Source organism: Eleginops maclovinus, chromosome 7, assembly GCF_036324505.1.
Source record: "Eleginops maclovinus isolate JMC-PN-2008 ecotype Puerto Natales chromosome 7, JC_Emac_rtc_rv5, whole genome shotgun sequence".
In the NCBI taxonomy this organism is placed as follows: domain Eukaryota; kingdom Metazoa; phylum Chordata; class Actinopteri; order Perciformes; family Eleginopidae; genus Eleginops; species Eleginops maclovinus.
This window is the reverse complement of record NC_086355.1, coordinates 1,913,449-1,941,019: the sequence shown is the minus strand read 5'-3', so window position 1 is coordinate 1,941,019 and position 27,571 is coordinate 1,913,449. Positions and strand designations below refer to the sequence as shown.

The 27,571-nt window shown below is 43.0% G+C and overlaps 2 protein-coding genes across 2 annotated transcripts; one reads left to right on the top strand and one right to left on the bottom strand.

Moving 5' to 3' along the window:
• Positions 1-277: 277 nt before the first annotated feature.
• Positions 278-7,996, top strand: slc35a5 (solute carrier family 35 member A5). Its single transcript, XM_063888618.1, has 10 exons — positions 278-336; positions 1,585-1,741; positions 2,167-2,265; positions 2,378-2,511; positions 3,058-3,125; positions 3,579-3,767; positions 4,464-4,664; positions 4,756-4,883; positions 5,625-5,893; positions 7,117-7,996. Exons 2-10 carry the CDS (start codon positions 1,615-1,617, stop codon positions 7,183-7,185), a joined length of 1,284 nt encoding a protein of 427 aa, XP_063744688.1. The 5' UTR covers positions 278-336; positions 1,585-1,614; the 3' UTR covers positions 7,186-7,996.
• A 245-nt stretch (positions 7,997-8,241) lies between these two features.
• Positions 8,242-25,758, bottom strand: ccdc80 (coiled-coil domain containing 80). Its single transcript, XM_063888578.1, has 10 exons — positions 24,339-25,758; positions 23,486-23,683; positions 22,875-23,389; positions 21,399-21,731; positions 20,366-20,522; positions 16,713-16,849; positions 14,546-14,697; positions 13,339-13,442; positions 10,653-10,736; positions 8,242-9,024 (listed from the first exon to the last, which is right to left on the bottom strand). Exons 1-10 carry the CDS (start codon positions 24,940-24,942, stop codon positions 8,702-8,704), a joined length of 2,607 nt encoding a protein of 868 aa, XP_063744648.1. The 5' UTR covers positions 24,943-25,758; the 3' UTR covers positions 8,242-8,701.
• Between the last annotated feature and the right edge of the window lie 1,813 nt (positions 25,759-27,571).

Here is a 27,571-nt window from a genome sequence, read left to right as displayed (position 1 = left end):
ACTTTAACCTGCCATGTATTAACTTCAGCACTGGTTTTATTGGTCTGATGTTGGCTCTGTGTTTCCCTCCTGGTTCATTAAATACTTGAAAGCTAATAGCATCATTAAATCACTTCGTAACTCAATAAAGATAATTCAATCCACAGATCAGGTCAAAAGTGCTTTTTTATCCATGTTGTTTTAACTCTTGGTAAAAACGGACAATCGATATTCCGCGTGCACGCCAATCACAATCATGCGTATGTACAGTGGGCGTAGGATGACGCAGTACGCATGCGCGAATTCACCCGGAAGACAAATGCTTCAGTTATGGTTTGGGGAAAAAGAGGAAAACAAGTAAGTCTTTTTATCATTTAAACACCTTATTAACGATAATAATTACAGTAAATGTGTGCAATATTTTTTGGAAGAACATGCGTTTTGCTTAAATGTCTTTGATTACACATTTCTAAGTGTTATTGGCAGAAATATGTCGGTTTTGGTGCAGATGACGTTATCTCTGAGCCTTTAGACTTTGTTTCGTTTGGGGCAAATTTCATAGTTGTGTTGTTTTGTATTATCTCCGATTAGTCTTTAAGTCCGTACAATGGTTCTAAAATGCTTCTTCTCAGAGCCCAAACGACGCCTTCAAATTGTTGTGGTTTTGCAAAAAATCCAAACCCAGTAAAAAATGACGTTATTATTTTCAATATATAAAACCATAGATATTCAATTCATAATGCAGAAACGTAGCATGCCAAGACTGGAAATACGTTTCTATTATGTTTTAAATGTCAGGTCAAGCAGCTGTTTGTATCCTCACACTCAGGCTGAAACACTGGAGCTGTTTGTATCCTCACACTCAGGCTGAAACACTGAAGCTGTGCAGACTTTAGCAAGTGTAAATGTTCATGGTATTTAACACAGATATAGGAACATAGAAGATATTGTAGAAGAAACACAAGTAATACTACATAAAGGTTACCAAACAAAAGTGGAAATCAATAAACAATGAATACAAATGTGGGATTTATCTAAACTTATGATATGAATAAATAAGCTGAAATGTATTTATCAAAAACTGTGAGATCATTGGCATAAAAATATTAAACGGTAATCCTTTTGCAACTTGTAGACTGGTTATATTTTACACGTCTTATTGTGTTTTAATTTATATATTTTCTTCTATTCTAAACATGTTTCCTGATATTTCTAAATACTGACTTTTGATTTTAACGACCTTTTCTCTGAGCATGTTTATCCTGCACCGAGGCAAGAAACCAGTCTAATCTTTGGTGTATTTTGAGGGACAAAGGATATATTTCAGTACTTTTTAATGGTCCACCCAACGGTGAGGGAGCTAGTTAATCCAAGAAGAACAACGTGGTGTTAAGAAGTCCGTAATCAACTCATGGCATTATTCAGCTTTTCCACACTTGAGAATATAAGGAAATCGTTCTCCTATCAACGAGCATCCAGCCGTTAGATGTCCATCACATTTTTACTATTTTATTTTGCAATGCAGATTCACACACTGAAACTCGGGGTACCTATGATTCTGATCTCCAGTGTGTGTGTGTGTGTGTTTGTTTTGTGTTGCAACAGGTCTGACTGCGAACAGATCCAGGTGCAGCCATGGTGTGCTGCAGCTCGGGCCCCCGGCTGTGCTCCCGCTCCTCGGCCTACACTCTGGCCCTCGGCCTGGGCTTCATCACTCTGGGGACCAGCCGCATAGTGCTGCTCAAATACTCGGCCAACGCTGGTGACTGACACAGTTTATTTCCCTCAGAGAGTTAGCATTTTATCTTATGAACAAGTCTTCAAGTCAGCACAGGTATCAGAATCTGATCAGAATTTGCTTTGGTGCATACATAGACGGAGTCAGAGGAATTCAATCGCATAAAAGAAGCTAAACTAAGCACTATTCTAAAATGTATTTCAAAACTACAATAAAAATAGGAACATTTAACAGAAATATACGAAAAGGAAGTTCAATATGATATACATTTGTATAGATAATATAAAACATCACACATTACTCTAAAAATGTGCAGTATCTGAGAACTCAAAGTGGAAGAGCGGATGGTTATTGTGCAGAAATGTGTATAATATACAGAGGAATGTTAAAATATGGTTTTTAAATGTTTGTTGTTGACTTTCTCTCTTTGTTTCTGATCAATTTTGCAGAGAACAAGTATGACTTCCTCCCTGCGTCGGTGAATCTGCTCGCTGAGCTGCTCAAACTGCTCTTCTGTCTGGCCATGTCCGTCAGGGTCATAGTCCGAGGTAACCACTGAAGTCCCAGCTCTGTGTGATTGTGTGTGTGTGTGTGAGTGTGTGTGTGTGTGTGTGTGTGTGTGTGTGTGTGTCATATTTATTCCCTCTCCTGTGTCTTCAGAGGGACGATCATACAGAGACCTGGGCTTCTCCTCCAGCGCCTCCTTCCTCAAATCCCTGAAGTGGGCGGTCCCTGCGTTCCTCTACTTCCTCGATAACCTCATCATCTTCTACGTGCTCGCCTACCTGCAGCCTGTCAGTCAACACTTCTATATCTGCTGTAGTAAAATGACCACTATGTCATATTGGGGCTTCTGGAGGAAATTCTGTTGCGTAAATTGCGATTATTCCAACCCCATATGCAATGATACCAGCACCCTTTTTAGGTCAGAACAAATAAATGACGTCGCTGAGATAGAGGGGTAACACTCCCAGAAAAAAGTGTGGTTATAAAAGTCGTGATGGGAGGATGTGGATCCGACCTTGCAAAGCTGTTTGGTTACTTGACAGATTTTTCTTGTACATTTCTGACTTTAATGTCTGAGGGTTGTTTTCATGCAACTGTAAGACTAAAAAGCATTAAGGGTTTTTAGCTTCTTTCTCTGAACTTCACCCACTTTCCCAGCCTTGTGTTTAGTTACTGTTATTACCTATAATATCCCTAAAATGCTGTCATACTACACCCTGTTGCTCACCTCTTTTACATCTGGTAAAAAAACTGTTATCTTCACCTTCTCATATCTCAGATCAGATACCATGTCCTGCTGTTTTATCTCTCCCTGTTCCTCCTCTCGTCTGCAGGCCATGGCCGTGTTGTTCTCCAACTTCGTCATCCTCACTACAGCTGTCCTCTTCAGGATTGTTCTGAAGTAAGTGACTCAATCAACCAACCAACCCTGTAGTGTTCTGTTCTCCGGTCTGATAGTGTGTGAGTCTGCTGATACACTTATCTCTCACCGTTTTATTCTGTTGTCTTTCCATCCGGATGTGTGACTTGTTCAAAGGGGAGAGTATGTGCTTCAAATTAAGCTATCTACACTGTAGACAATGTTACCTAGGGTGTTTTCATTCTTCCTATTCTGTACTAAAGCAAAGTTATACTTAATCTGAGTGAATACTCATTGTTATTGGAACAGCATGTCATCAAATTACACATCTTGTGCATCATTTCGTACACCTAGCCCTGTTATCCCGGGTAGAAATGACCTTAAGAAACCTTCATTTTCTGACACTGTTTATTCCACATATCCACGTACTCTTATATTATTGCAGTACACATTATTTGAAAAACTCAAACCAGTGTCTCTCACCTCTTCCTTCAGGCGGCGGCTGTCCTGGGTTCAGTGGGCGGCGTTGTTCATCCTCTTCCTGTCCATCGTTTCCCTGACGACGGGATCAGGAAGCAGCCAGAAAGCCATCGCCGTGCACAACCTGCACCTGAACCCCCTGTCCCCCCCCTCCAACTCCTGCCTGCTGTACACACAGCTGCTGGAGCAGATGAGGAACAGCAGGTAATGTGATGCGGAGAGAGGACTGACTTTGATTTAGTCACAAATAGGACTTTTCTCCTTAGCTAAGGGACTTGTTTAAGGGGGTTGCGCAATAACTCTTTAAAGGTTCTCAGTAAGGGAAACAATTTAAGTTACTATTTTACATTCAGAGAGATTTTACCATTTAGATTTTACAGTTTGCATGGAGGCTGTATTGTCTCAATGTTAATAGTTTAAAAAACGCAGGGGAAGAGAAGGAGAGAAATAACCAAATCGAGTGGAGAAACACAATCAAATGAAGCACATACCTGTACTAACACGGTCCATTTGATCTGCAAGTCACACAAAACCATAAGCCCAAAACGGTGGGTTAGAGGTGCAAAAAAATAGATGTAAGAAGTCTTGAAAAGAATTAAGTTCAGGCTAAAAAAAAAGACTTAAAACAGGAATGAATCCAACACAACTGGAAGGAATAACTTAAACATTTGAACTCACAGCTTACCTGATGAACCCTTTGTTCTTTTTTTACCGTGGTTGCAAAGTTCATTTTACTTTACTAACTTAAAACACCTTAAAAACTGAACATGTTAAAGAATCCTTAAGAGGAAGACTTAAGTATGTTTTGTGGTTGCATACATGTTCATAATTGAATGGTTACCCAGACTGCAGCCTGTTGTTCTGTCCAGTTCTGATGTTTATATCTCGTCTCCCCCACAGTGCCACTGAGTCGTGGGTGTCCTCCCTCCCCGGGCAGGCGTGGAGGGACCGGGTGGTGGAGAAGCTCCGCTCCCTGGGTGTGGGTCACATCCTGCTCCTCCTGCAGTGCTTCATCTCCGCCATGGCCAACATCTACAACGAGAAGATCCTCAAGGAGGGAGACCAGCTGACTGAGAGCATCTTCATCCAGAACAGCAAACTGTGAGAGGCAGCTAACAGAGATCTTATATGAAGCCTCATGCTTTAGCTAGCCAATACTAATCCTAGCTCTTTGCCTGATGTGGTTCTGCAGGTATGCCTTCGGTGTGGTGTTCAATGGTCTGACCCTGGGGCTGGGTCGGGAGGCTCGAGGTCTCACGGTGCACTGCGGCCTCATGCACGGACACAATGTGTTCTCCCTGGGTCTGGTGCTGGTCACTGGTGAGTGCTGTGGATAATAATAACACCTTATACCTGCAGTAAAGGACTTGTCAGGTCTGATCTGAGACCCATACGGTTAGGCTTGTAAGTATGCAAAATGACGCTGTGCCAAGTGGTTATTTAAAATAGTCTATTTCTTAATTGAGTTACAAGAAAATATGCTATATTGGCTTTTATTAAATCGCTCACCTCCAGCCCAACATTTCATTATTTATTCTGGTAGTTGGAATCTCTTTTTTCACTTTGGACGAATCGATGCGAGCTCTTCCCCTCCGCCTCCAGTCATTATGCTAAGCTAAGCTAACAGCTCCTGGCTGTAAATTAAAAAAAACACGACGCAGAATCAATCCTCTCTTCAGCAAGAGAGCGATACAACTTTTAATTTAAGGTTAAGACAAGATAATATTTACTGTAAGTAGGCAGAAGAGAAGGAAACCCTGACCTTCAACCAAACACTTCAGATTGTAGGCGATGATAAAACTAAATCAGGCTACGATCAAATGTAAACGCACAGGCATTTAAAAACTCATTTGACCTATTGCATTGCTAAGAGCTCACTTGTCTGGTTATTTTCAAAAAGTGTAAGCCTTTATCCAATGCTGATGTTTATTTGGTTAGAGTGACTGGATAACTGTCTCCATGTAAAAGCTGCAGAGTTAGTAAACCAATTAAGGCATTTAAAGAGCTAATTTATTGAAAACTCTCCTCTTTCTCCTCCTCTTCCTCCTCTGTTCTCCTCAGCCGCTCTGGGTTTATCCGTGGCCTTCATCCTGAAGTTCAGAGACAACATGTTCCACGTGCTGACGGGCCAGATCAACACGGTGCTGGTTACCGCCCTCTCCTTCTTCCTCTTCGACTTCCATCCGTCGCTGGACTTCTTCCTGCAGGCTCCCATCGTGCTGCTGGCCATCTTCATCTACAACACCAGCAAGCCCAAGGACCTGGAGTACAGCCTGCAGCAGGAGAAGCTGAGGGTCATCAACGGGGAGGTGTTCGAGAGGTCCAGAGGGGTACGCAAGAAACAAACCTCACACACACACTCAGCGTCAATTACCTCACACACACACCGAGCTGTCTGTAGGAAACTTGGCTCTCATTTCTCTATAATGTGATTTCTACAGTGCTGCAGGAAACCTAATTCCCTGCAAGGAAAACAGTATTTAGTCTCCTACTGGTGCTTTCACTAGCGTAATTACATCAGGTCAATGCAGTCTATTGGATTTTGTAAGAGGAAGCTATTAAACAGAACAGATCCCTATGGAGTCTTTATGAGCAAACAGGACTTTGAGGTCGTTTCCACGATTAGTGCCTCATAGAGTGGTGCAGGAATGAGTCCTAAAACCCAGAAATGAGTCTGCTTTGCTATGTTTTTTTGTGTAAGATGCCTGAAATAAGGTCTGTAGATAACACAAGCTGAAGAGATTTTGTTCTATGACATGAAATACATCAGTAAATACCCCACTGGGGAATTAAAAAAGTTGCTAACAAGGGTCTAAATGAGACGACTAAACGTCATCACGCCCAACATTAGCCTCCTTTAGCTTAGCGGTGGTGAGGTGAAGTCATGTGACCGTGCTGTAGTTCCTTTGTAGCCCAACATTAGCCTCCTTTAGCTTAGCGGTGGAGACGTGAAGTCATGTGACCGTGCTGTAGTTCCTTTATAGCCCAACATTAGCCTCCTTTAGCTTAGCGGTGGTGACGTGAAGTCATGTGACCGTGCTGTAGTTCCTTTGTAGCCCAACGTTAGCCTCCTTTAGCTTAGCGGTGGTGAAGTGAAGTCATGTGACCGTGCTGTAGTTCCTTTATAGCCCAACATTAGCCGCCTTTAGCTTAGCGTGGTGAAGTGAAGTCATGTGACCGTGCTGTAGTTCCTTTGTAGCCCAACATTAGCCTCCTTTAGCTTAGCGGTGGAGACGTGAAGTCATGTGACCGTGCTGTAGTTCCTTTATAGCCCAACATTAGCCTCCTTTAGCTTAGCGGTGGTGACGTGAAGTCATGTGACCGTGCTGTAGTTCCTTTGTAGCCCAACGTTAGCCTCCTTTAGCTTAGCGGTGGTGACCTGAAGTCATGTGACCGTGCTGTAGTTCCTTTATAGCCCAACATTAGCCTCCTTTAGCTTAGCGGTGGTGACCTGAAGACATGTGACCATGCTGTAGTTCCTTTATAGCCTTTTATCTACCTGTTTGAATGCTGGATGCATTTTAATCTTCTCTTCTTGTGTTTTCTGCTGCAGGACGGAGAGGAACTGGAGCTCCTGACGAAGACGAATACAGACAGTGAATCTGAGGAGGAGTCTCTGTAGTTTGGACTAATTGCTCCAACAAGCTGCAGAATAGACTATAGAAGCCGCATGGTTGCAGATTGTATCTGTCGGAGCATTCACTTAAATGCCCGTCAGCGGCGGGGAAACGTGAGACGACTCTCTCTGAGACTTGTGATTACTAAGGCTGTTGTGTATATATTGAAATGTGCCTGTCCTACACATCAGTGTATGAGTGTATGTCATTTACAGGGATGAGACTTTATAGGCTCATACATCGAGGGGGAAATAATTGCCATTTCAAGGGTTTCTTTCATGAAAAACATTTGTCTTTCTCTAATGATTCCTGTTGTATTTGCAGCTGTTTGATTGCTTGCAGGTGATTCATTGTTTTGATCATTTGTTTTTTGGGGGGCTGTAACCACTCGGCTACTAAGGAGCTCCACTGCAGATAGTTTAGGTACTGTTTTACTTGCTGTTTGCACTGTGTAACATAAGTGTTTATTCAACATATGGTCAATATTTAATCAAAAATCACCGCTTTTCAGTAAATATCCACATACTAAATAAACATTACCATACATATACATTACAAAGTACATCTGTGGGCTCAATTAGAGTATCTTTTCTTAATTATGAACCAGGATCATAAGCATTTATAGGATGACTCAAAGCACAACGAAGTGGTTCCTTGGTTCTCTTACTTTGCCTTAAAAGCTGTGTATTTTTTGGTCACATGGGAGTATTGATGTGGTTAAAACTGTGAAATTAAATGAAATATATATTTTAAGATTCTTCTTGTGCCATAAAATGTTAACATGCTTGTTCTGAAATAAACTGCGAGGAAAACCGATTTCATTTTGTCTAAATACACAAGAAAAATAACATTTGGGGATTAAAATTCCCCTTCTGACGGACCATGAGCTCTGAACTTAAAGGTAATACTGCACATTGTTTCTTAATATACTTTGTAGTGTCCTCTCATTTGGCCACTAGGAGGCGCTGTAGCCTAAAATGTTCTTGCAACGGAGAAGTTAACATACAAGTTGCATGATTATAAATAAATTGTGCACAGAAAGCAATTCACACACCCCAACCGGGAGTAAACAAATGTTTATTTGTCATATAGCACAACAGAGTATAAATAAGAACACTGTAGAGCAACAGATACTTTACAAAAGAGAAAAAATGAGTCATAAAATAAGCAATAACTGCACCTCAAATGCAAACAGAAGTCCAATAAATACATATGTCTTATTTTAGCCTATTATCTACAAAATAAAGGTCTGAACTGATAAACTGCACGTGTTATTTGACCTGGAAGGCAAGTGAAGGAGACAGGAACACATATCTGACTCTCTACACATTTACTGACTCTGATTTAAGCTCCTTAATTACTCTGCAGCAGACTATGCAATATATAGATTTAAGACAGGTGAAAGCTACAGGTGTGACGCTTCCACTAAGTGCTACAAAACATTCAGGGAGGAGGAGGACGAGGAGGAGGAGGAGGAGGAGGAGGAGGAAAGATGACTGAAAGTAAAGAGGATCGACGTGCTTAGTACCCGTAACCCTGGTGATAGCCGTCCTGGTACCCGTGCTCGTACCCGTGCTGGTGGTATCCGTAGCCCCCGTACTCGTCCTCGGGGCAGCGCATGCCCAGGGACTGCTGGATGGCCATCTCCTGTCTGCGCAGCTGCATGGAGTCCACCAGGTCGTAGATGATGGCCATGGACCACATGGGGGAGGGGTACCAGGACTTCACATTACCATCCTTCCCCACCAGCAGCATGGAGAAGTACTCGGGGCTGATCTGGAAGTAGTTCCTCATGTCCTTCACCAGGTTGGCGGACATTCCCTCCCGCTCCACAGTGGCACTGCCTGCAGGGGGGGGGGACATTCACATCAGGGAGGAAGGAGAAAGTAACAGCAGAAGTACTCAGATCTTTTACTCGACTGAAAGTAGAAGTACTCAGATCTTGGATCAGGGAGGAAGTATTTAATGTATGTATATTATTTTTACAGAGGAAAGAAAGCCGTGTTTCAAGTAGAAGTACTCAGATCTTGAGTTAAAGTAGAAGTACTTCGATGTTGAGTTAAAGTAGAAGTACTCAGGTCTTGAGTTAAAGTAGAAGTACTCCGATCTTGAGTTAAAGTAGAAGTACTCAGGTCTTGAGTTAAGTAGAAGTACTCAGATATTGTACCTGAATAAAGTAGAAGTACTCAGGTCTTGTACTTGAGTAAAAGTAGAAGTACTCAGTTCTTATACTTGAGTAAAGTAGAAGTACTCAGCTCTTATACTTGAGTAAAGTAGAAGTACTCAGATCTTGTACTTGAGTAAAAGTAGAAGTACTCAGGTCTTGTACTTGAGTAAAGTAGAAGTACTCAGATCTTGTACTTGAGTAAAGTAGAAGTACTCAGCTCTTATACTTGAGTAAAGTAGAAGTACTCAGATCTTGTACTTGAGTAAAGTATAAGTACTCAGATCTTGTACTTGAGTAAAGTAGAAGTACTCAGATCTTGTACTTGAGTAAAGTAGAAGTACTCAGATCTTGTACTTGAGTAAAGTAGAAGTACTCAGATCTTGTACTTGAGTAAAGTAGAAGTACTCAGATCTTGTACTTGAGTAAAGTAGAAGTACTCAGATCTTGTACTTGAGTAAAGTAGAAGTACTCAGATCTTGTACTTGAGTAAAGTAGAAGTACTCCGATCTTGTACTTGAGTAAAGTAGAAGTACTCAGGTCTTGTACTTGAGTAAAGTAGAAGTACTCAGATCTTGTTCTTGAGTAAAGTAGAAGTACTCAGATCTTGTACTTGAGTAAAGTAGAAGTACTCAGATCTTGTTCTTGAGTAAAGTAGAAGTACTCAGATCTTGTACTTGAGTAAAGTAGAAGTACTCAGGTCTTGTACTTGAGTAAAGTAGAAGTACTCAGATCTTGTTCTTGAGTAAAGTAGAAGTACTCAGATCTTGTACTTGAGTAAAGTAGAAGTACTCAGATCTTGTTCTTGAGTAAAGTAGAAGTACTCAGATCTTGTACTTGAGTAAAGTAGAAGTACTCAGATCTTGTACTTGAGTAAAGTAGAAGTACTCAGGTCTTGTACTTGAGTAAAGTAGAAGTACCAGAGTGTAGGAATACTCTGTCTCAGTAAAAGTATTCTAAATGTTCCTCCAGTGAAAGTAGAAAGTACTCTCCTCTAAATGTACTTAAAGCAGCGACAGTAAAAGTAGTCATTGTCTGATTGGTCCATTTCAGAATAATATCTCTGATCTGTTTTATAATGATTGATCATTAAAGTGTTCTCAGAGCTGGTAAAGGTGCAGCTAGTTTGAATGGCTTTGTATACTGCAGGGTAGCTGCTGGATTTACTGCAGGTGAACTACAGTCTGATTTAAGGGAGATTATATTTACCATCATTATTCCTAATCTGCCTAGCAACTAAAGGTAAGATGAGGTTTATATGTACTGTGTATGTTTATGACCATTCATCTTACGTGAGAAAGCTCTTACCGTTGATGGGATAGAGTTCCAGCACTCCACCAATGTCTGGCAGGTCCGTGCCGACCAACTTCAGAATGGCGATGTGCCGAAGACCTGATCCAGCAAGACAATAACAAACACATTGAGAACACACATCAGAGAGGAATGTGTCTTAATAAAGTCTTTAAACTAGAACATCATGTCTCTAATGTGCTGAGCAACTGTTGGCTGCTGGAACCATACTCAGCACTGGTTTCTAGGAGGAGAACGTGGTGGTCCGGAGAGTCCTGCCAAAGAGCCGTTCCCTCTGAAGCCCGCATTTAACTCAGGAGAGCCAAGGGCTGAGAGCTGAATAGCCTTCAGCCCCGTCAGCAGGACAGGCCTTTGTCTGGAGCAAGTGTGTGGGTGTGTGTGTGTGTTGTGTGTGTGTGGGGGGGTCTGGGTCTGATGATAAGCAAGATATTCTCCCATTACCCGATCTTAAATCTTATCTCAATTGGAAAAACGGTTTCATTCAGACGTCACAAGAAGGGGAAATTCTCTCTATAAAAACACAGGTTTTCTGAGAGATTTCATTACCTCTGACTAATATTTGTTTGTGATGGTTAATATGTTTTTTGTTAAGGTTTTACAGCTCAATTACAAACCATTGATAGAAGCATCATGGCTGCTAGGATTGAAAAAATACCTGCTTTATCTTTTTAGGTGAATTAATCATAAGCTCATTGTTTTACGGTAATTAAAGTAACTGACGGCACAATCAGTAGGATTTCTACCCCAAATGAAATAATCCTACTTAATCATTGTTGGTTTTCAGTGGCTGGTTTTTCGTTCATGTCCTTCTCCATGTTTATCTAAAAGTCTTCTGTTTTTATGTGAAAGCTTCAAAGTAAATAAAGTGTATTAAACATGATTTCGATCACGTATGACTCTCTACAGGTGTGTGACAGGGTCTGTATTTTTTCGGCTATGTGTGTTTCTGGTTGTCAACATCTATAAAGGACATAAATAGCGAGAATCCTACGCTCTTTCTTTAACTTTCAGCCCTAGATTTAAATGTCGGATGCACGATTTATGTGCTGCAAACACTAAGAGTCATGGGGAGAAAAAGTAGAATCTTGAACCCATATAAACAAGATGGGAACGTGAGGTTTGAGCAGGAGGAGGAACTCCAGATGACGGCATGTGTTTAGTTGGAGAAGTGGAGATCACTTTGAGATATTTCAAGTTTACATTCGTCCTACATCAACCTGTCAGGTTGTTGAGGTTTAGAAAGTTCAGATTAATGTCTCGTTTTGAGACGCAACATTTGAGTAATGGTGGAAAAGTTGTTGTCGTCAGGGAAGGAAAAGAGCTTCTGCCAGGTCTGTCATCTGGGATCCCTCACACACACACACACACACACACACACACACACACACACACACACACACACACACACACACACACACACACACACACACACACACACACACACACACACACACACACACACACACACACACACACACACACACACACACACACACACACTTCTGCCTGACTCACATGCAGTATTCATAAGCAGTCTAACTTGTACTTGTGCAGGCAGTGACAGGAAGCACACCGAGTAAACCACTTAGGCTAAGAATGTCTTTGAATTTCCATCTAAAACACATTTGATATAGTTGAATAAAATCACCTCAAGGATTTCCTTAGCTTGCCATGGAAAAGCCTTTGATGTCTAAGTGTTTTCCCTTAGCTTAAGTGTTCCCTCAAGAGTTGCTCGAAGGTCATTGGTAACCATTCCCCCACGCCAGTCTCTGAGGTATAATCGTTTCATTTGGGAGGAAAGTGCATTTTACACGACTGGGAAAACCCTCTGGAGACTTTGAGTGATGCAAATCTCGAGTAAAACGAGGATTTTCAACAAAAGAAAATAGAGTTTGTATTTAAACAGTGATGAAAGGTGGGCTACAGTCTAATACACAGAGGTGTGTCCTCCTGGTCCAGTGTAGCAACACAATGCTGCTTTGATTTGGAGGTAGGTGTAGATTTGACCGTCAGTTTACACTCAAATTCTCTTCTATAAAATGCATTTTATAACTATTTTAATCTACAATAGTCTTCAAGGAAAACTACATCTCATCTTCTGTCCTCTTCTGTCTCTCTGCTTCCTTTAGGTATTCTCTTTGTTGTCCATTATGTAGAAGATAGCTATTTATCCCCAGAGGGAGAGGGACAGTACAGAAACCGATGATAAATTAGATTACAGCCTTAAAAATCCCCCAAAATATGCATCTACAGCTGAATATGTGCATTGAATTAACTCAAATATGGTTCAACGTTTAGTGAGATTCAACATGCCTTTCCTAATAAAAAAGCTTCCTTTTTGTTTGTTTATTTGTTTCTGTAGCAACAGGAAGAAGCTTGGAGCACAGACAGAGTCTGTACTCTGAGCTCACACACAGAGAGAGGACAGAAGACAGAAGAGGAAATTCCACACTTAATAAAGGTGCATTTAAGGGAACAAATAGCACAACAACTGGTGCAGAGCAGGAACTCATTGAGAGGTTCTTTAGAGCAACAACATCTCCTAACTGAGCTCCAGTGGTTTCCTGCCAAGCCCTCCTTCCCTGAGACGTGTACTTTCCAGACCTCATGAAGGCTGGTTAGTTGGCCGCTCGTGTGTTGGTTTTGGAGCACAGTGTCGACAGGTTGAGTTCAGGTGACTCACCCAGGTTGCAGGCCTGGCTGTTGAGGCCGTAGAGCTGCTGCTGATAGGCCCACTCCTCATCGTTGGGGGCGGAGATGATGAAGAGGCGACGTCTCCAACGAAACCTGCAATCACACGGAAAAAAAGCCCGGATCTAAGTGGCACTTTGCAGCGGCAGAGAAAGTTTCTGCTCATACACCGACACATTACCGTGCTGCCAGCGGGTGACAACCCCGAATTACGGTCAAAAAAAGCTGCCAAACCTTCTGTGATCTAAAGCTGATATTCAGGTCTCCATGGGAACACAAAAGACTTCCTGTGCCTGCAATGATTCAGCCTTTAAATGCTTCTTTAAAGTCAGAGGAACACCAACTGATACACACGGTGAATTCCAGCTGATTATTAGGCAATCAGAAGTGGGACCCCCCCCATCATCCTGACAACCAACCCTGAACAAAGACGATATGTAGGACTCAAAGAGACGTCCTGTGCACAAAGCCAGGACCATAAAGAGCGTGCACATCGACTTAAACTAAGAACTAAATGAATCCAAACAGCTGTAAATGTTGACGAGCCAAAAAAGCCGTTGATATTTATGTCGGTTAGTGCATGCTGTCGTGGTTTGAGAGGAGCAAACCCTGCATTGCTTTCCACGACAGATCTGAAACGTGGTCTTTAGAAAGGGTTTCAAAATACCATAGAGTGCATTACATGTCAATTTCTATTTGTTGTTGAGCTTGTCTTTGTTTTAACAGAGGACTAAATGGGAATAAGCTTTCTGCCTTTATAGTGTTTCTTTTTCCAAACTTGTAAATGTGCTACTCTCTAATGCTGTTGTATTTCTGTTGGGTTTCAATTGTACAATTCTTTATTTCTACTCTTCTGATTCTACTTTTGTACAAAAGCTTGTTTTTTATGCTGCTGCAATGAAAACAATTCCCAACTTGGGATTAATATAGTTCATCTTATCTGTTATTCTTTAGTCTTTTTCGAGCAGTCACAATGTCGATCCATGAAAGTGTCCATGTGTGTTAACCCTCTAACTGCTACCAATGAATGATGAATGTTAGGGTCCCTTATAGCGCTTTGAGGTGCTGCAAAGACTGGAAAACTGCTGTATAAAATGCACTTTAATTGACCATTAACCCTATTTAATCAGTACAGTGGTCTGCAGTGATTAAATATTGATCATTACATAAAAACCTGTGGGATTTAGAAACGTCTTCACCTTGACAGGAAGTTCTCCAGAGATCGGGGCTTGTCCTCCTTCTTGCAGACGACCCCGTCCCTCTTCTGCTGCTCCATCTCTCGGATGCGGGAGGAGAAGGTGTCGATGTAGTCGAACACGGCCTTCATGGCGATGGGAACCTCGTAGGTTTGCTGACAAAACAAGAAAATCAACGAGACGTGGCTTACAGAAACCGCAGGGTAAACAAACCCGGTGTGTCAGAGAGGAGAAATCTGGACATGAAACGGAGGATCTGGAAATAGAAGACAACGGTGGAACTGTTTCCAGGCAAAGTGATGAAGTGAAGTTCTGCTGCTGCGGTTTTTTCCACATCACACACACATCCTGCAGGAACTTCTGGGAAGCAGTGCGACTATACTAAATATAACCGGGAGGGTGGTGGGGAGGGTGTGGGGGGGGGACTTTAAAAGTGTAATCTGTTTAAGAATCACTGATTACTTTCTGTTAGTGTTGGACTTCCTCACTGTGAAATATGCAAATCAGTACGAGAGGAAAGGAATATCAATTTTTTTAACTTTAAGAAGCCCTTTTCTACTTTTCCCTTTCCTGTAGTGTGTTCTATAGGTTTTAGTGCATGTAAATGGTCTGCAGAGGCTAGACATATGAGTGTTCCCTGCCTGAAACACCTCCATTGGACTACTTTGTTTACTTCCACAACAAAGTGACACCACTACGTATCACTTGCTTTGCTATTGGCTAGCGCTCCAACACATTGTCGATGGGCTAAGGGGCGGGACATCTCTAAGCTGGTTGACCAATCACAACAGAGCCAGCCAGCTAACCAATCAGAGCAGCTCTGGTTTCAGACAGAGGGTGAAAAGAGGAGCTGCAGCACAGACAGGATGAGAAACATAAAGAGCTTTCTGAACATTAAAGCATGGAGACATGAGCTAATATGTCCTCTTTCATTACGTCCCCGTCTTCCCTCTCTGTGTGAATATCTGACGGAGCCACACACACACTGTCACACCTTCCTGTGGTTACGCTGAATCTGCTCCTTTCACACTCTCTCTCTCACACACACACACTCCCACATCCTCGCCCGCTCACAGCCCTCCCGTCCGTGCCTCCGTCAGCACAGAGCGAACACTGGCCTCTTTGATGAAAACGTCCCAAAAACAGCCCGGTAATTTACCCTGGCATGCTCACACAGACACACACACACACACACACACACACACACACACACACACACACACACACACACACACACACACACAGGTGTGGGCAGGGTGTCATGTAGTGTGAATTAAATCAGTGTGTGAGTGAAGGCGGTGGTCGGCGGTACAGGGACCGGTCAGGGAGTAGGAGAGGATCAAAGAGAAGGTGGTGAACCTGTTGCTTCTCATTTATGGGATGTAACTCTGGCTCTTTTTTTACTCAGAGTCAATGTTACGCAATACTTTGAGGGGTAAACACACAGGAAAAGGACTGTAATGTTCTTTTTTTAAAGGAGTTTCACTAGAAACAATACATCCTCTGTTAATCGTGTACAATAAAATAATGCTGAAAATGATCTCTTTCATTTATTCAGGTTTTTTTCTTGCATTTCACTGAAAGCTGTATTTTTTGGGCAAATAAACCTTTTTTTTAAGCTGTGGCAATTGAAAGTAAACCTGTATTGGTGCAAGCTATTTTTCTAGAACGACAACTTTCTAATTTGTAGGTTTGACTTTTAGCCCGTGCAAAACGTGTTCCCAGTTTGAATGACACCGTTTTTGTTTCAATTTATTTCCTTATTTACTTTTTAAACTTTGATTTCTGTGATCATTCTTTCAATAACATGTTAAATATCCACATGTTCACTGCTTTTTTGTGTGTTTTACAGAATAAATGGTGCATAAATCTCTAAATTGTATTTTAAATTACTTTACTAATATAATATAATATTGGATTGAATGTTGACCAAGTGTTACTGCATATTTATCTCGTATCATGCAGCCCTACAATGAACCAGGGCAACCAAAAGAAGGGAAAGTATTTTAACCTTCAAAGGAATATCCTCACAACCTGTCCCTGTCTGGTCTGGGCTCTTCAAAAAGACGTGGTCCATAAAGAGGGTCCCTGCTGTCCTCCAGACTCAGGCACAAGATGACAGAGCCTTTGAAATGTGCACAGACTTCCAGCCCATAACTCCAGTCCTCACCTTGACCCTCATGTCTCCGTCGGTGAGCACCATGTAGAAGTCATCGGGCTTCAAGCTGAACTCGTTCCTCAGCTCCGTGATCAGATCCTGGTTCACCAGATCCTCCTGATGCAGACCCTTCATCGGCTTATCATTCTCTGGAAGGGGAAAAGAGACAGAGGGGAGAATCTGAGAGACAGTTCACACTACTTTATTGTACAGGGACGGCTGTGTTGTGATTGGTCAACCGCTTAGACATGTCCCGCCCCTTTGCCTATCACTTACATTATGTTGGAGCGCCAGCCAATAGAGCGTGACTTTTAGATAGTGAAGATTTTATGTTACAGAAGTAAACAATGGAGGTGTTTCAGGCTGGGGGGGGGGGGGTACAACCAGTACCTTCTGACAGATCTGTTTTACTACGAGTGAAAAAAGTTAATCTGACATACGTTTCTTAAGAAACAATTTCCCAAATTTGGATGAATTAAGTACATCTAATAACATAATCTAATAATGAGAGTCTTCCAGTTATGACTTCTTAAAAAGGTCCCGTGATGACGAGTTCTCCCCATAAAATAACCCATAATAACACACATGGGAGTGTTTGGCTCTGACACGTGTTTTCCATCGCTGAAACGTAACACTATTTTTATTTGACAAATGTGTCCGACATGACGGTGAAGTGGGGTCTGCAGAGTGTTACCATGCAGGGGGAATCAGGAACAGAGTCCACAGACAGACAGGTTTAATTCACTGAGATCTGGAGACAGAATGGACTGTTTGGAGAGGAAAAAATAACAATTCATTTAAACACCGTTTTGTCCGAGTTCTTGAACCCTCTTTTCTCTTTAAAGGGAGAAGCTCAGAGTTAGAGACTAGTCTTTAGTCTAACTTTAATCTCTGAGGCAGGGAAGTTTAGGGTTTTTGTTGAGCAAAGTTTGTTTGTTGTTTTGGAGATTTCTCTTCTGTGATCTCACGAAAAAGCGGCTTTAATCACCGAGGTCTGGCCTGGTCAGATCCCCGAGGAATCTACTGTAGCCGGGGTTTAAATCGAGCAAAGCAAAGGCCTTTAATCATCAATGCATGCACACACACACGCACACACACACACACACACACAGACCACAGAACAGTGTGTTTTGGTGGTCGTGCATGAGCAAATCAGAAAAACCCCGGCACACACACTGCAGACAGCCGATACACACTCAAACACCATTAGGTCACCCTGAAGTGAGGGAGGGGCAGCGGTGAAAGAACCAGTTGTTTGTGTACAGTACATGCTCACACACACACACACACACACACACACACACACACACACACACACACACACACACACACACACACACACACACACACACACACACACACACACCTACACACACACTACGGGCCGGTACGTGGAACAAAAGTGTAACTACCGTGGGAGGGGTGGGGGGGGCGCTGACGTCAACTCGGGACTTTTTCCAGCATTCCAGCTGGATAAAACCTTGTCATGCAGAGTGACAGACTTGTAAAAGGTTTACAAAGTGGGTTTCAATGTCACACCCACACCCACACACACACACACACACACACACACACACACACACACACACACACACACACACACACACACACACACACACACACACACACACTCTCTCAGGCTCTAGGTTTGAGACGGCTGTAAAATGTCTGAAAATACGAGAGAGGACGCCAAGACCAAATGACACAGCATTTCATACACATAAACCGCGGAACTTTTTGAAGCGGTTTAATAAAAGGGAGTTTTTGGAAGCTGTCATAATTGCATTGACCGTATGTGTGTGTGTGTGTGTGTGTGTGTGTGTGTGTGTGTGTGTGTGTGTGTGTGTGTGTGTGTGTGTGTGTGTGTGTGTGTGTGTGTGTCAGCTATGTTTCTGGCCTAGGTTAGACTCCTCCCCTGATACAGATAAAGACCCCTGTACTTTAAATAGCTTATTCATTTCTGACCTGAAGACATACACACTCTCATACCTGGTAACCAGCACAACCAGTATGTTAGAAAAAAGCTATTTTTTTATTGAAATTCTTTCCATTTTTAATTCTTACATATTTTCGCTTTGACATTTTTACATTTTCTTTTTTTAAATGTTTACATTTTTAGACTTGAATGTGTTTAATTTTTTAAGATTTTGAATATTCCATTTATCTTTTTTTTATGTATAAGTTTTTTTCCTACTTTAAATAAATAGTGCTTTTGTGTTTAAGGCAAATCACTTGTTTTTTTTGCACTTACTGCTTGAAAGAACTTGTTTTAAAGTTAAAAGCAGTGCTGTAAAGCTGTGGGGAAATGTATTGCAGGTTGTCTGCATGCAAACGTGTTGTCTGATCAATTTCACTGTCACTCAAAAAGAGTCTTTCTATTCCAGCTCTCCCTTGGTTGAATATATCCTTTATCTTGACGTGACAAATCAAAAATCCTGTCACTAAAAATACATTGAAAGTGCAACCTGTCAGAGTGCTGTCACCACAAGAACACACACACACACACACACACACACACACACACACACACACACACACACACACACACACACACACACACACACACACACTCACACACATCAGCAGGGAGCTCTGTGTATGAACACCTGCTCTCAGAGGAGCAGAGCTGTGGCTTTGGCAGGGTCCGGTCTGAGTGTTGTACTTGGAGTAGAGATGGTGCAGGAAGGTAAAGCGAGGACAGGACAGCAGACGTGGCCGAGAACATCCACACTATAACATTTCCTCTGCACAGACTGCAGCTGTCAGCTGGGGAGACTGGGTGTCTGTGGTGCAGTTCATTAGCTTTGAATTCCTGCCGATTGCATTCACGGTTGATGCTGAACAATTATCATAAACTTGTGTTTGTTAATTGTGTTTATTTTCCAGAATATCTCAGGTTTTTTTCGAGGGAACAAGGTAGACAAAAAGCGCTGGTAAAAAATCAACAATAAATAAAGGACTACTAGAAATATATTTTCCATGGACATGAGGCCTTGCCCTAATATTCATTATCAGAACAATCAGTACACAGAGAGACAGATGCGATCCTATTTGAATACTTTACAGACTAAAGATGTAGCCTCTTGTTTTATATTTACAATAAACTCTAAGAACTTGTTGAGAGTTTCAGCTCAGAAAGTCTAGGCTCTTTACACACTAAAGAAGAACACAATCTGCCTTGTGTTTGTGTGCCTCTGCAAACCAGTCCAGTTACTGTTTGCATCCATGTCTGGTCATTTGTGTCACAGTAACTTTTGCCACTAATTTCTAATCCGTTTGCCAGTGGGGCTAAGTGGAAGTTTTTGCGAAATGTGAAGTAATTCCCTCGAGGTGTTTCTGGGAAACCTTGTTCGCAAGAATTGTACGAAACAACCCGAAAAGGTAATGTCTTGGGTAGAGAGGGCTCAAAAAATCATCATGCAGCTTTAAGATGCAAAGGTTGAAAACACCAGATGAGTCTTCAGAGTTTCATAAACAGTTATTCTGGGATGATGCACGACTAAGAAACAAGGACAGAGGACATATTTCCCAACCAGATTGAAGCATCAACAGAGTCTGAGAGAACTGCCAATCATCGGTTCCACAACGGTTTTCATCTAAAAACCAGTTTCTTTTTTAACCTTTCCACTCCCTGAGGATAAGAGCTAGCGCTGCAGGATACTTACCCAGCTGGTAGTGGTCAATTTTCATGGTGGAGTTGGTCAGAGAGCCGAAGATGGTGATGATGGAAACCTTCCTGATGGCCATTTCACACACAGACTCCAGGTACTCGTCCCTCTGCTGCACATACATGTTGCTCTCCTCACCGGGGGACGTAATCAGCTGCAGGAAGGGAGGGACTGTCATGCATGTGTAATGAAAAACACACACACACACACACACACACACACACACAGCTACACACAGGGTGCTGCAGAGGTGATGTTTACATTAACCTGCAGGCGGAGGATGGGGCATATTTTCCCAGCCTGCCCACCGCACGGCTGTGATAAGAATCTATAGCGGCTGCAAAACAGAGACGCTCAGTCTGTTAGCACACAGCTGTGCCGCCTGTCAGAGAGCGCCTCCACATACTGCAGAGCTGTTCATAACAAGCGAGTGGTTTGCACTCCAAAAGCATAGAGGTGTGTACTGGTCTGTTGACCTGTAAGAATTTATCGTCATTGAATCACTTCTCCAGATGTTGGGATTGTTTTTGGAAAACTTTCATGAGTTTACAGAACTTTTTCACCTATTTCTGTTCCAGGAGAAATCATCTTTGCTCAAAACTAGACAAAAGTGAAAGGCAAGACAAAGTAGTTTAACTTACTTGTGCTATTCAATAGTTTTACCAGACATTTTTGTTGGATACATGCTCTAAATTCCTGGTTTACTGTGTCTTACTCTGAAAAGCTAAAGGTGAACGACAGATGTGAAAGATATTTGGTTTACTTGCTACGATGCGTTAGCTTAGCAAGGAAAGCCATTTCTCCCTATTTCCAGTCTTTATGCTAAACTAAGCTACCGAGCTGCTCGGCCATTAGAGATGAAATGAAAACTTCATAAAATATCTAACCCGTTCTTTAAAACTGAAATGTGTTTGGGCTGGGTGTTGTCAGATCAGCTATTATATTTCCATGAAACAGGAGACCTGCCAGAGAAGAAAGAGAGGCAGAGTGAGGCTCCTTTCATGAACTGTGAATTATGTCATGCTCTCACCAGCAGCCGCCTCCTGTCCTCAAAGTAGTCCAGGAAGGAGGCCAGAGATCCCTTCGGAGGGGGCGTTGGCTTCTTAGTGGGCTTCGGGTAGTCCTCTTTCCCTGGGTACTTTGAAAGCTTCTTTCCATTTTTCTTTCCCCCGATCTTCCCCGTCTTCCCTCCTCTCCTCTCGGCTTTCTTTGCAGCCTTGTCGTTCTTCTTCTTCCTCTTGTCGTGCTTGTCGTGTTTGCCCTTCACCCTCTTGGTGGGGCTGACGCTGGTGAAGGTCTCCTCCGGATCACTCACTGTGGGCTTGCCCGGTTCAAACCTGTCCTCGTACTCATTCGTCATCACCTGCACGGACAAACGCACGTTATGAATCTGGCTGTATAAGTAATTCTCCACTCCACCTGATCAAAATACCAGGACAATGATTAACCATTTCACGAGGATATGAAGGTATGAAACCCAGAGTCTCCTTGCACACACAAAGGGAAGCAACAGTAGTTAAAATGGCAGAAAGCACACCAATAAAAATACACACAACACTTATTTACACACTTTTCCATTCAAGGCGAAAAAGATAAAGAAAGGTCCAAACGCTACGGTGTTTTTGTGAAGTAATCTGAGTGAAAGGGACCAAAAATACTTCAATTATAACAGAATTATATTTATTACTTCTACTTTAGCTCACTTTTATAATGATATACATTCCCAAAACAAATTACCCCTGCAAAGGAAGTACTGACTGCATTTATACTGTATGCTGCTTTTCTATTCCACCTCTCAAAGCCCTTTACAACACATGTCATACAGTAACACACTGATGTCTGGGAGCGACGCAAGGTGCCAGGTCGCTCATCAGGAGCGGTTATGGTTTGATGCTCAAAGACACTTGAACTCTCTCTGGAGGAACATTTCAATTACCTACCACCTTCACCTGCCAAGCCAAACCTCTGCATTTGTCGGTCTGCAGGATAACGGAAAAAGTCCTCACCCTATTCGCATGAAACTTAGAGGGAGGATGACGCATTGGCCGAGGAAGCGGACCCAAATTACAAGGGTTATGGAACTGGTTGAGGTCTGCTTTCTGTAGTTCCTTCATGTATGGTTTCAGTACAGTATCCTTCATTATGATGAAACCACTGTACTGTATTGTAATATATAATGTAGTGCATGTTATTATCTTCTATTGGACATACATTCTTAAATTCACCAAATATGTTTTCTGTTATTATTGTTTTTGTGCTTTTATTAGACATGTTACTTAGTAGCCTTAATTATGGGTCTGTAGTAGGGGGTCTGCTACCTGTAGGGGGGTGTTAGGGTGATTGCTGGGGGGACTACATTATGGTTGGATGATTTGAAGGTTTTAGTATTGTATGCACCATAAATATGAATATAATATGAGTGTTTACACATGGCGCTACTAGGTCATTACTTCTTTTTCGTAGACCCTTAGCCTAAATGACATGCAGAATGACCCCCAAACCTCACCTTCTCTCCCCCGTTCTTCCTCCTGGTGGGTTTGACCTTGGAGGGTTTGTGTATGGAGGGCACCAGTCTGCGTCGGTGTGGATCTCTGATGTCTTTGTCCGTTCGGTTGTCTCCAGCCGGGGTGGTCCTCGCCGGGTTCCTCTCCCTGTGGCTGTAGTAGTAGGGGTCAATGGTGGTCCTGGGGGCCGGGGGCCACAGGGCGGTGGTGTGGGCTCTGGTGGGTCTCTGGGTGGTGGTGGTGGTGGTGAATCTCTTTGTGGTGGTTCTTCTGGTGGTGGTGGTGGTGGGTTTGGTGGTTGTTGTGGTGGTTGTGGCTTTTGTTGTGGTGGTTGTCGCTCTCTTGGTGGTGGTGGGCCGAGTTGTAGTTGTAGTGGTTGTTGTTGGTCGTGTGGTGGTTGTTGTTGGTCTTGTGGTGGTTGTTGTTGTGGTGGCAGCTGTGGTGGTTGTTGTTGTTGTTTGGGGCTTTCTTGGGATCTTCTTGGCCGGTATTCTTTGTGCTGGGGTATGTACTTGTCCTAACACACAGAAAAGCAGATAATAGATGAACCGTTTTATTTATATCTGGGGTTTTTGTTTTATGAATGAATAAAGAAATCTCAGCATCGTCTCACCGGTGAGCGTGCCCTCCTCCACCTGGCCCTCCACGCCGGCAGTTTTGCACTTCTGCACGAAGCCTTTCTGCCGGAGCTTCTCGGCCCTCCTCATGGGCGACTGGTCAATCACCTCGTACATGGCCTCCAGCCTCACCGGGTACGGGTATCTCTCCTCCACCTGCAGCGTCTTCTTCAGCAGCACCATCCCAAACTTACCTGCAGACACACCAAAACACTCAACTATCAGCTATTCTCTTATGTTTTAACCCTGATCAAGATCTAGTGCCCCAGATTGGTCACCAAAATCAGAAAACCTACAGATATGATTCATTACATTTTGTTTTCCAGAGGCTTTAATCTGTTACTCCACCATCAGCAGCTTTTAAACTGTGCATCTCAGCGTTAAAATAAACCACTTTACTAAATTGTAATATATAATGTATTGTAGTGCACCTTTTTCTGCTCTACATTTCCTATTTAAAATGAATAGTTGTATTTGTTTTAATATGTGTATGATGTTGTATTTTATTTCTTCTATATAATATATATTTTATTATAAAGATTTTTGTTCTATTTTTTTCTTTATTTTTTAGGTTTCTTTAATTATTTTTATTCAACTTTTTTTCATTTTGAGAGAAACTGTGACCAACCCCAATGAGTTATTAATGACCTGGATCAAATATCCTGATTCTTTTTCTGGTTTTGAATATCCAAAACAACTTACTGTACTGTGAATGCCACCATGGGGACAGTAGCTTCAGTTCATGACTATAGATCGTTTCTTGGGATTAGAGAGCCTATAGGTTCATAACAACACATACCCCCAGCCTCAGTGTCACCCCCTCCTCCAGGATAACCCCCCACCTCTCACCTTTCTCCAGCTTGAGGAAGCTCATGAGTCTGGGGATGAGACCAGTATCCAGCGGCTCCTCCATCACCTTCCCCTCCGCAGTGATCCTCCTCACCTTCCCCCCCATCTCCCCCTCCTGATGGAATATGACCACCTGGTGCACGTGCCTCTCTGCCAGCTCGCAGTACACATCTGACTTCAGCAGAGACATCATCAGCCGGTAGTAACCGTCTGACTCGTGGGGCGCAGAGATCACCAGCACCCGGTTCTTCCCTGCGAAGGTGGCCAGCAGGTTCGGTGACCCCGAGCTGCTGGGCATCCGGGGCACCCTGCCTCGCGCTGCCTCATCCTGCATCACCCCTCTCCGTGACGTCACACCTCCTGCTCTTCTACCCTGCACAGTCCTGGTGTTAACTGGAGCTCCTTCATCAGCCTGCACATCTTCCTCCTGTGTGGGACTGTGCACCGATAGAGCAGAACCAAACCCAAGGTACTTGCGTCTCATGGGGACCCCATTTGCGCGCCTCAGTAATTGCACTTTCTTATTTTGAGTCTGTTTGTCTGCTTCTCCTGTCCAGGTTAGCAGATAAACCAGAGATACAGTGAGAACAAAAGCCCCCCGCATGGTGGCGAGATAAAGTTATGCGTACCGTGGGGGGAGAGATAGAGATCCAGTGATGGAGATGCGGTCCTGGTGCTTGTTTAGTGCATTTGATTAATGTATTTAACTCCAGATGAAGACATACAGCGCGCAGCACAGAGCCAGAGATGTGTTTCAGATCATGCCTTCTGCTGAGGAAACCACCGTCAGCTCTGAGTGTGACAGACAACGCGAAAAAAGAGTGTGCGTAAAAGTTATATCCAATATCTCAACCATCCGTGTGCAACTATAATCCCAGGAGGTCATATCATGCCAAACAAACATCCACAACTTTGTAATAATCCTCAACTTTTAGGGAAAATCAAAGTCTTTCAGTGGCGAAAACGTTTGGACCACGTCACATCTCTAAAAACTTCCGCGTCCGGTAAATGAATGTATCCAATTAATCCTCCGGTAATGTCCAACAAACTGAGACGATCCTCCGGGCTCAGAAAGGAGAAAACCTCCAACAGATGTGCCCACACTGCTGAGTCTGCACCGCGGATGAGCGCCTCAGCAGGTTCTCCTTGGCAAAACTGAGCTTTTTGGGAGGCTTTCCCAGAAAATGCGCACACAGACCTCAGCCTCCGGACTCTTGGCGACGCTCTGGCAGCAGGACCTGCCCCGGGACTTTCTGTCGGTTCAGCCTGCAACACCCATTAAAAAAAAAACCAAAATAAAAGTGTGTGTCTCCGCGGAGGGGTGGGTTTAGATTTCTCTGGAGCTAAACATTTATCTAGCTGAGTGGAAACACATTTCAAATATGTGAGGAAACATTTTGTTCCCCTGCTGGCCAGAATACCGGGAAGAGAAATGACCGTAATCAGACTCAGTGTCAAGTTCCTTCCTTAAAGCCAGAAGAGAAACGCCCCCTGATCCCATCCCTGTCCACCGTGCACCCCCACCCCCCACCCCCACCCCTTCACATCCGTATTTAGGTGTAGAATCTGTACAGAAACAAATTCAACACTGTATCTAAACGCCCTCTTCCTTTAAGGCAGCACTAAATGTTGTTTTCACATGTTTACTGCCAAAATAACTGGGCTTTTCCTCTTTTATGATGGCTCTTTTAGCTCTTTCCATTTTCTCTGAGAAAGTCCCCCAGTTCAGCTTGTAATTTAGAAAGTAAACCACTGGTCTGAGCCACATCCACTCTCACAGTGGAGGGAAACACTACTCAGTGTGTCCTGCTGCCACATGCATGATGTACAGCAGCTATTTTTACACCGCTGTGACGACCACAACTTGTGTATTTTATCCTAGCTTCACTCATCTTCTGCTTTCTCTCAGTGCAAGTGATATTCATCAGTGGGGGGATGCAACTGCATTTAAAGTGTGTAGAAGTCACTTTTTTCTTGCCAGTATTTGGTTAAAATGGAAGGCTAACTTTTGCAGAGAACACCCTCCAATGTGAGCTCCGTCCACTTCCAGTCCGACGGCCTCAACTCATATATAAGATACAGAAAGACTTCCCAACATGCTCTCTTTTGCCTCAAATCCTCCAACAGGAAGGAGTCATCTGTTTGTTTACACCAGGGGTAGATTATCAGACTCTGGGCCCCTGCGCACCGACATGTAGGAGGCCCCCACCCAAGGAGGAACAACACTTGAAAACTCAAAGAGCCTCCTTTAAGTCATTGGTGTCTCTGCGCTGTTGCTCTTGCATTGATTTGAGATCATTTTTTACCCTCTATGATTGTTTTATAATGAAAACAGTGATTCTGCATCCTTTTGTAGTTGCGTTTTATGGATTTGTTGTCATTTTACGTTTATGTGGTTATTTTGTGTCTCTTTGTGGAGGATTTATGTCTTCTTTTAGTTTTTATGCACTTCCTTGTGATCATTTTCTGGATTTGTTGTGTCCTTTTAAATATATTTTGCATCTCTGTGATAGCTTTGTGTTATTTCTGGTAGCTTAACATTGATTTTGTGGTACAAATCTAAACATTTCTGGTTGTTTGTTGTTTAAAGTCCATGTCTTTGGTCATTTTGTGTCTCTTTTTGCATCCTCATAGTCATTTTGCACCCTTAGTATTCTTTTCCTGTTTTTTCCGCATCATTTAAAGAGTCAGGGCACTGTGACCCTGTGGGCCCCTTGTCCTGTGTGCAGTCAGCCCTTTCAGTAATCCATCCATGACACAGACTCATCAGGCTGCTGGGTTTTATCCAATGAATGCTTCTCTGTTTATGTGTATGCTTTATTTCAGAGTCACATGCCGTCTCCCCGGTAGTGCTACTCTCATTACACAGATATCTGTTGGATGTTGAGAGGAGCCTGCAGCATCCTGTGTTCCTGCAGACGCAGCAGACACTCACAGCTGCAGGACAGAAGGTGATGCTCACGTGACTCCAGCACATTCACTTTAAAGTCAACAGGGAGGCAGGAGTCCTGCTCCTGCGATGGTAACTGTGCTCCCAGTGAAAACATGGCACTGGTTGGTGCATGTGTCCTGCCTCAAGTCTGCAGAGTTCACCACGATCCACTCTGTAATTATCTTCTCCTCATGCAGGATCTCTGCAGCCCTCGGCCCACTACACAGACCGTTCACTTCGGTGCAAATGCTTCCCAGGACTGAGGCTGAAACGTATATTTTACTCCCATCCTGCACGGCTC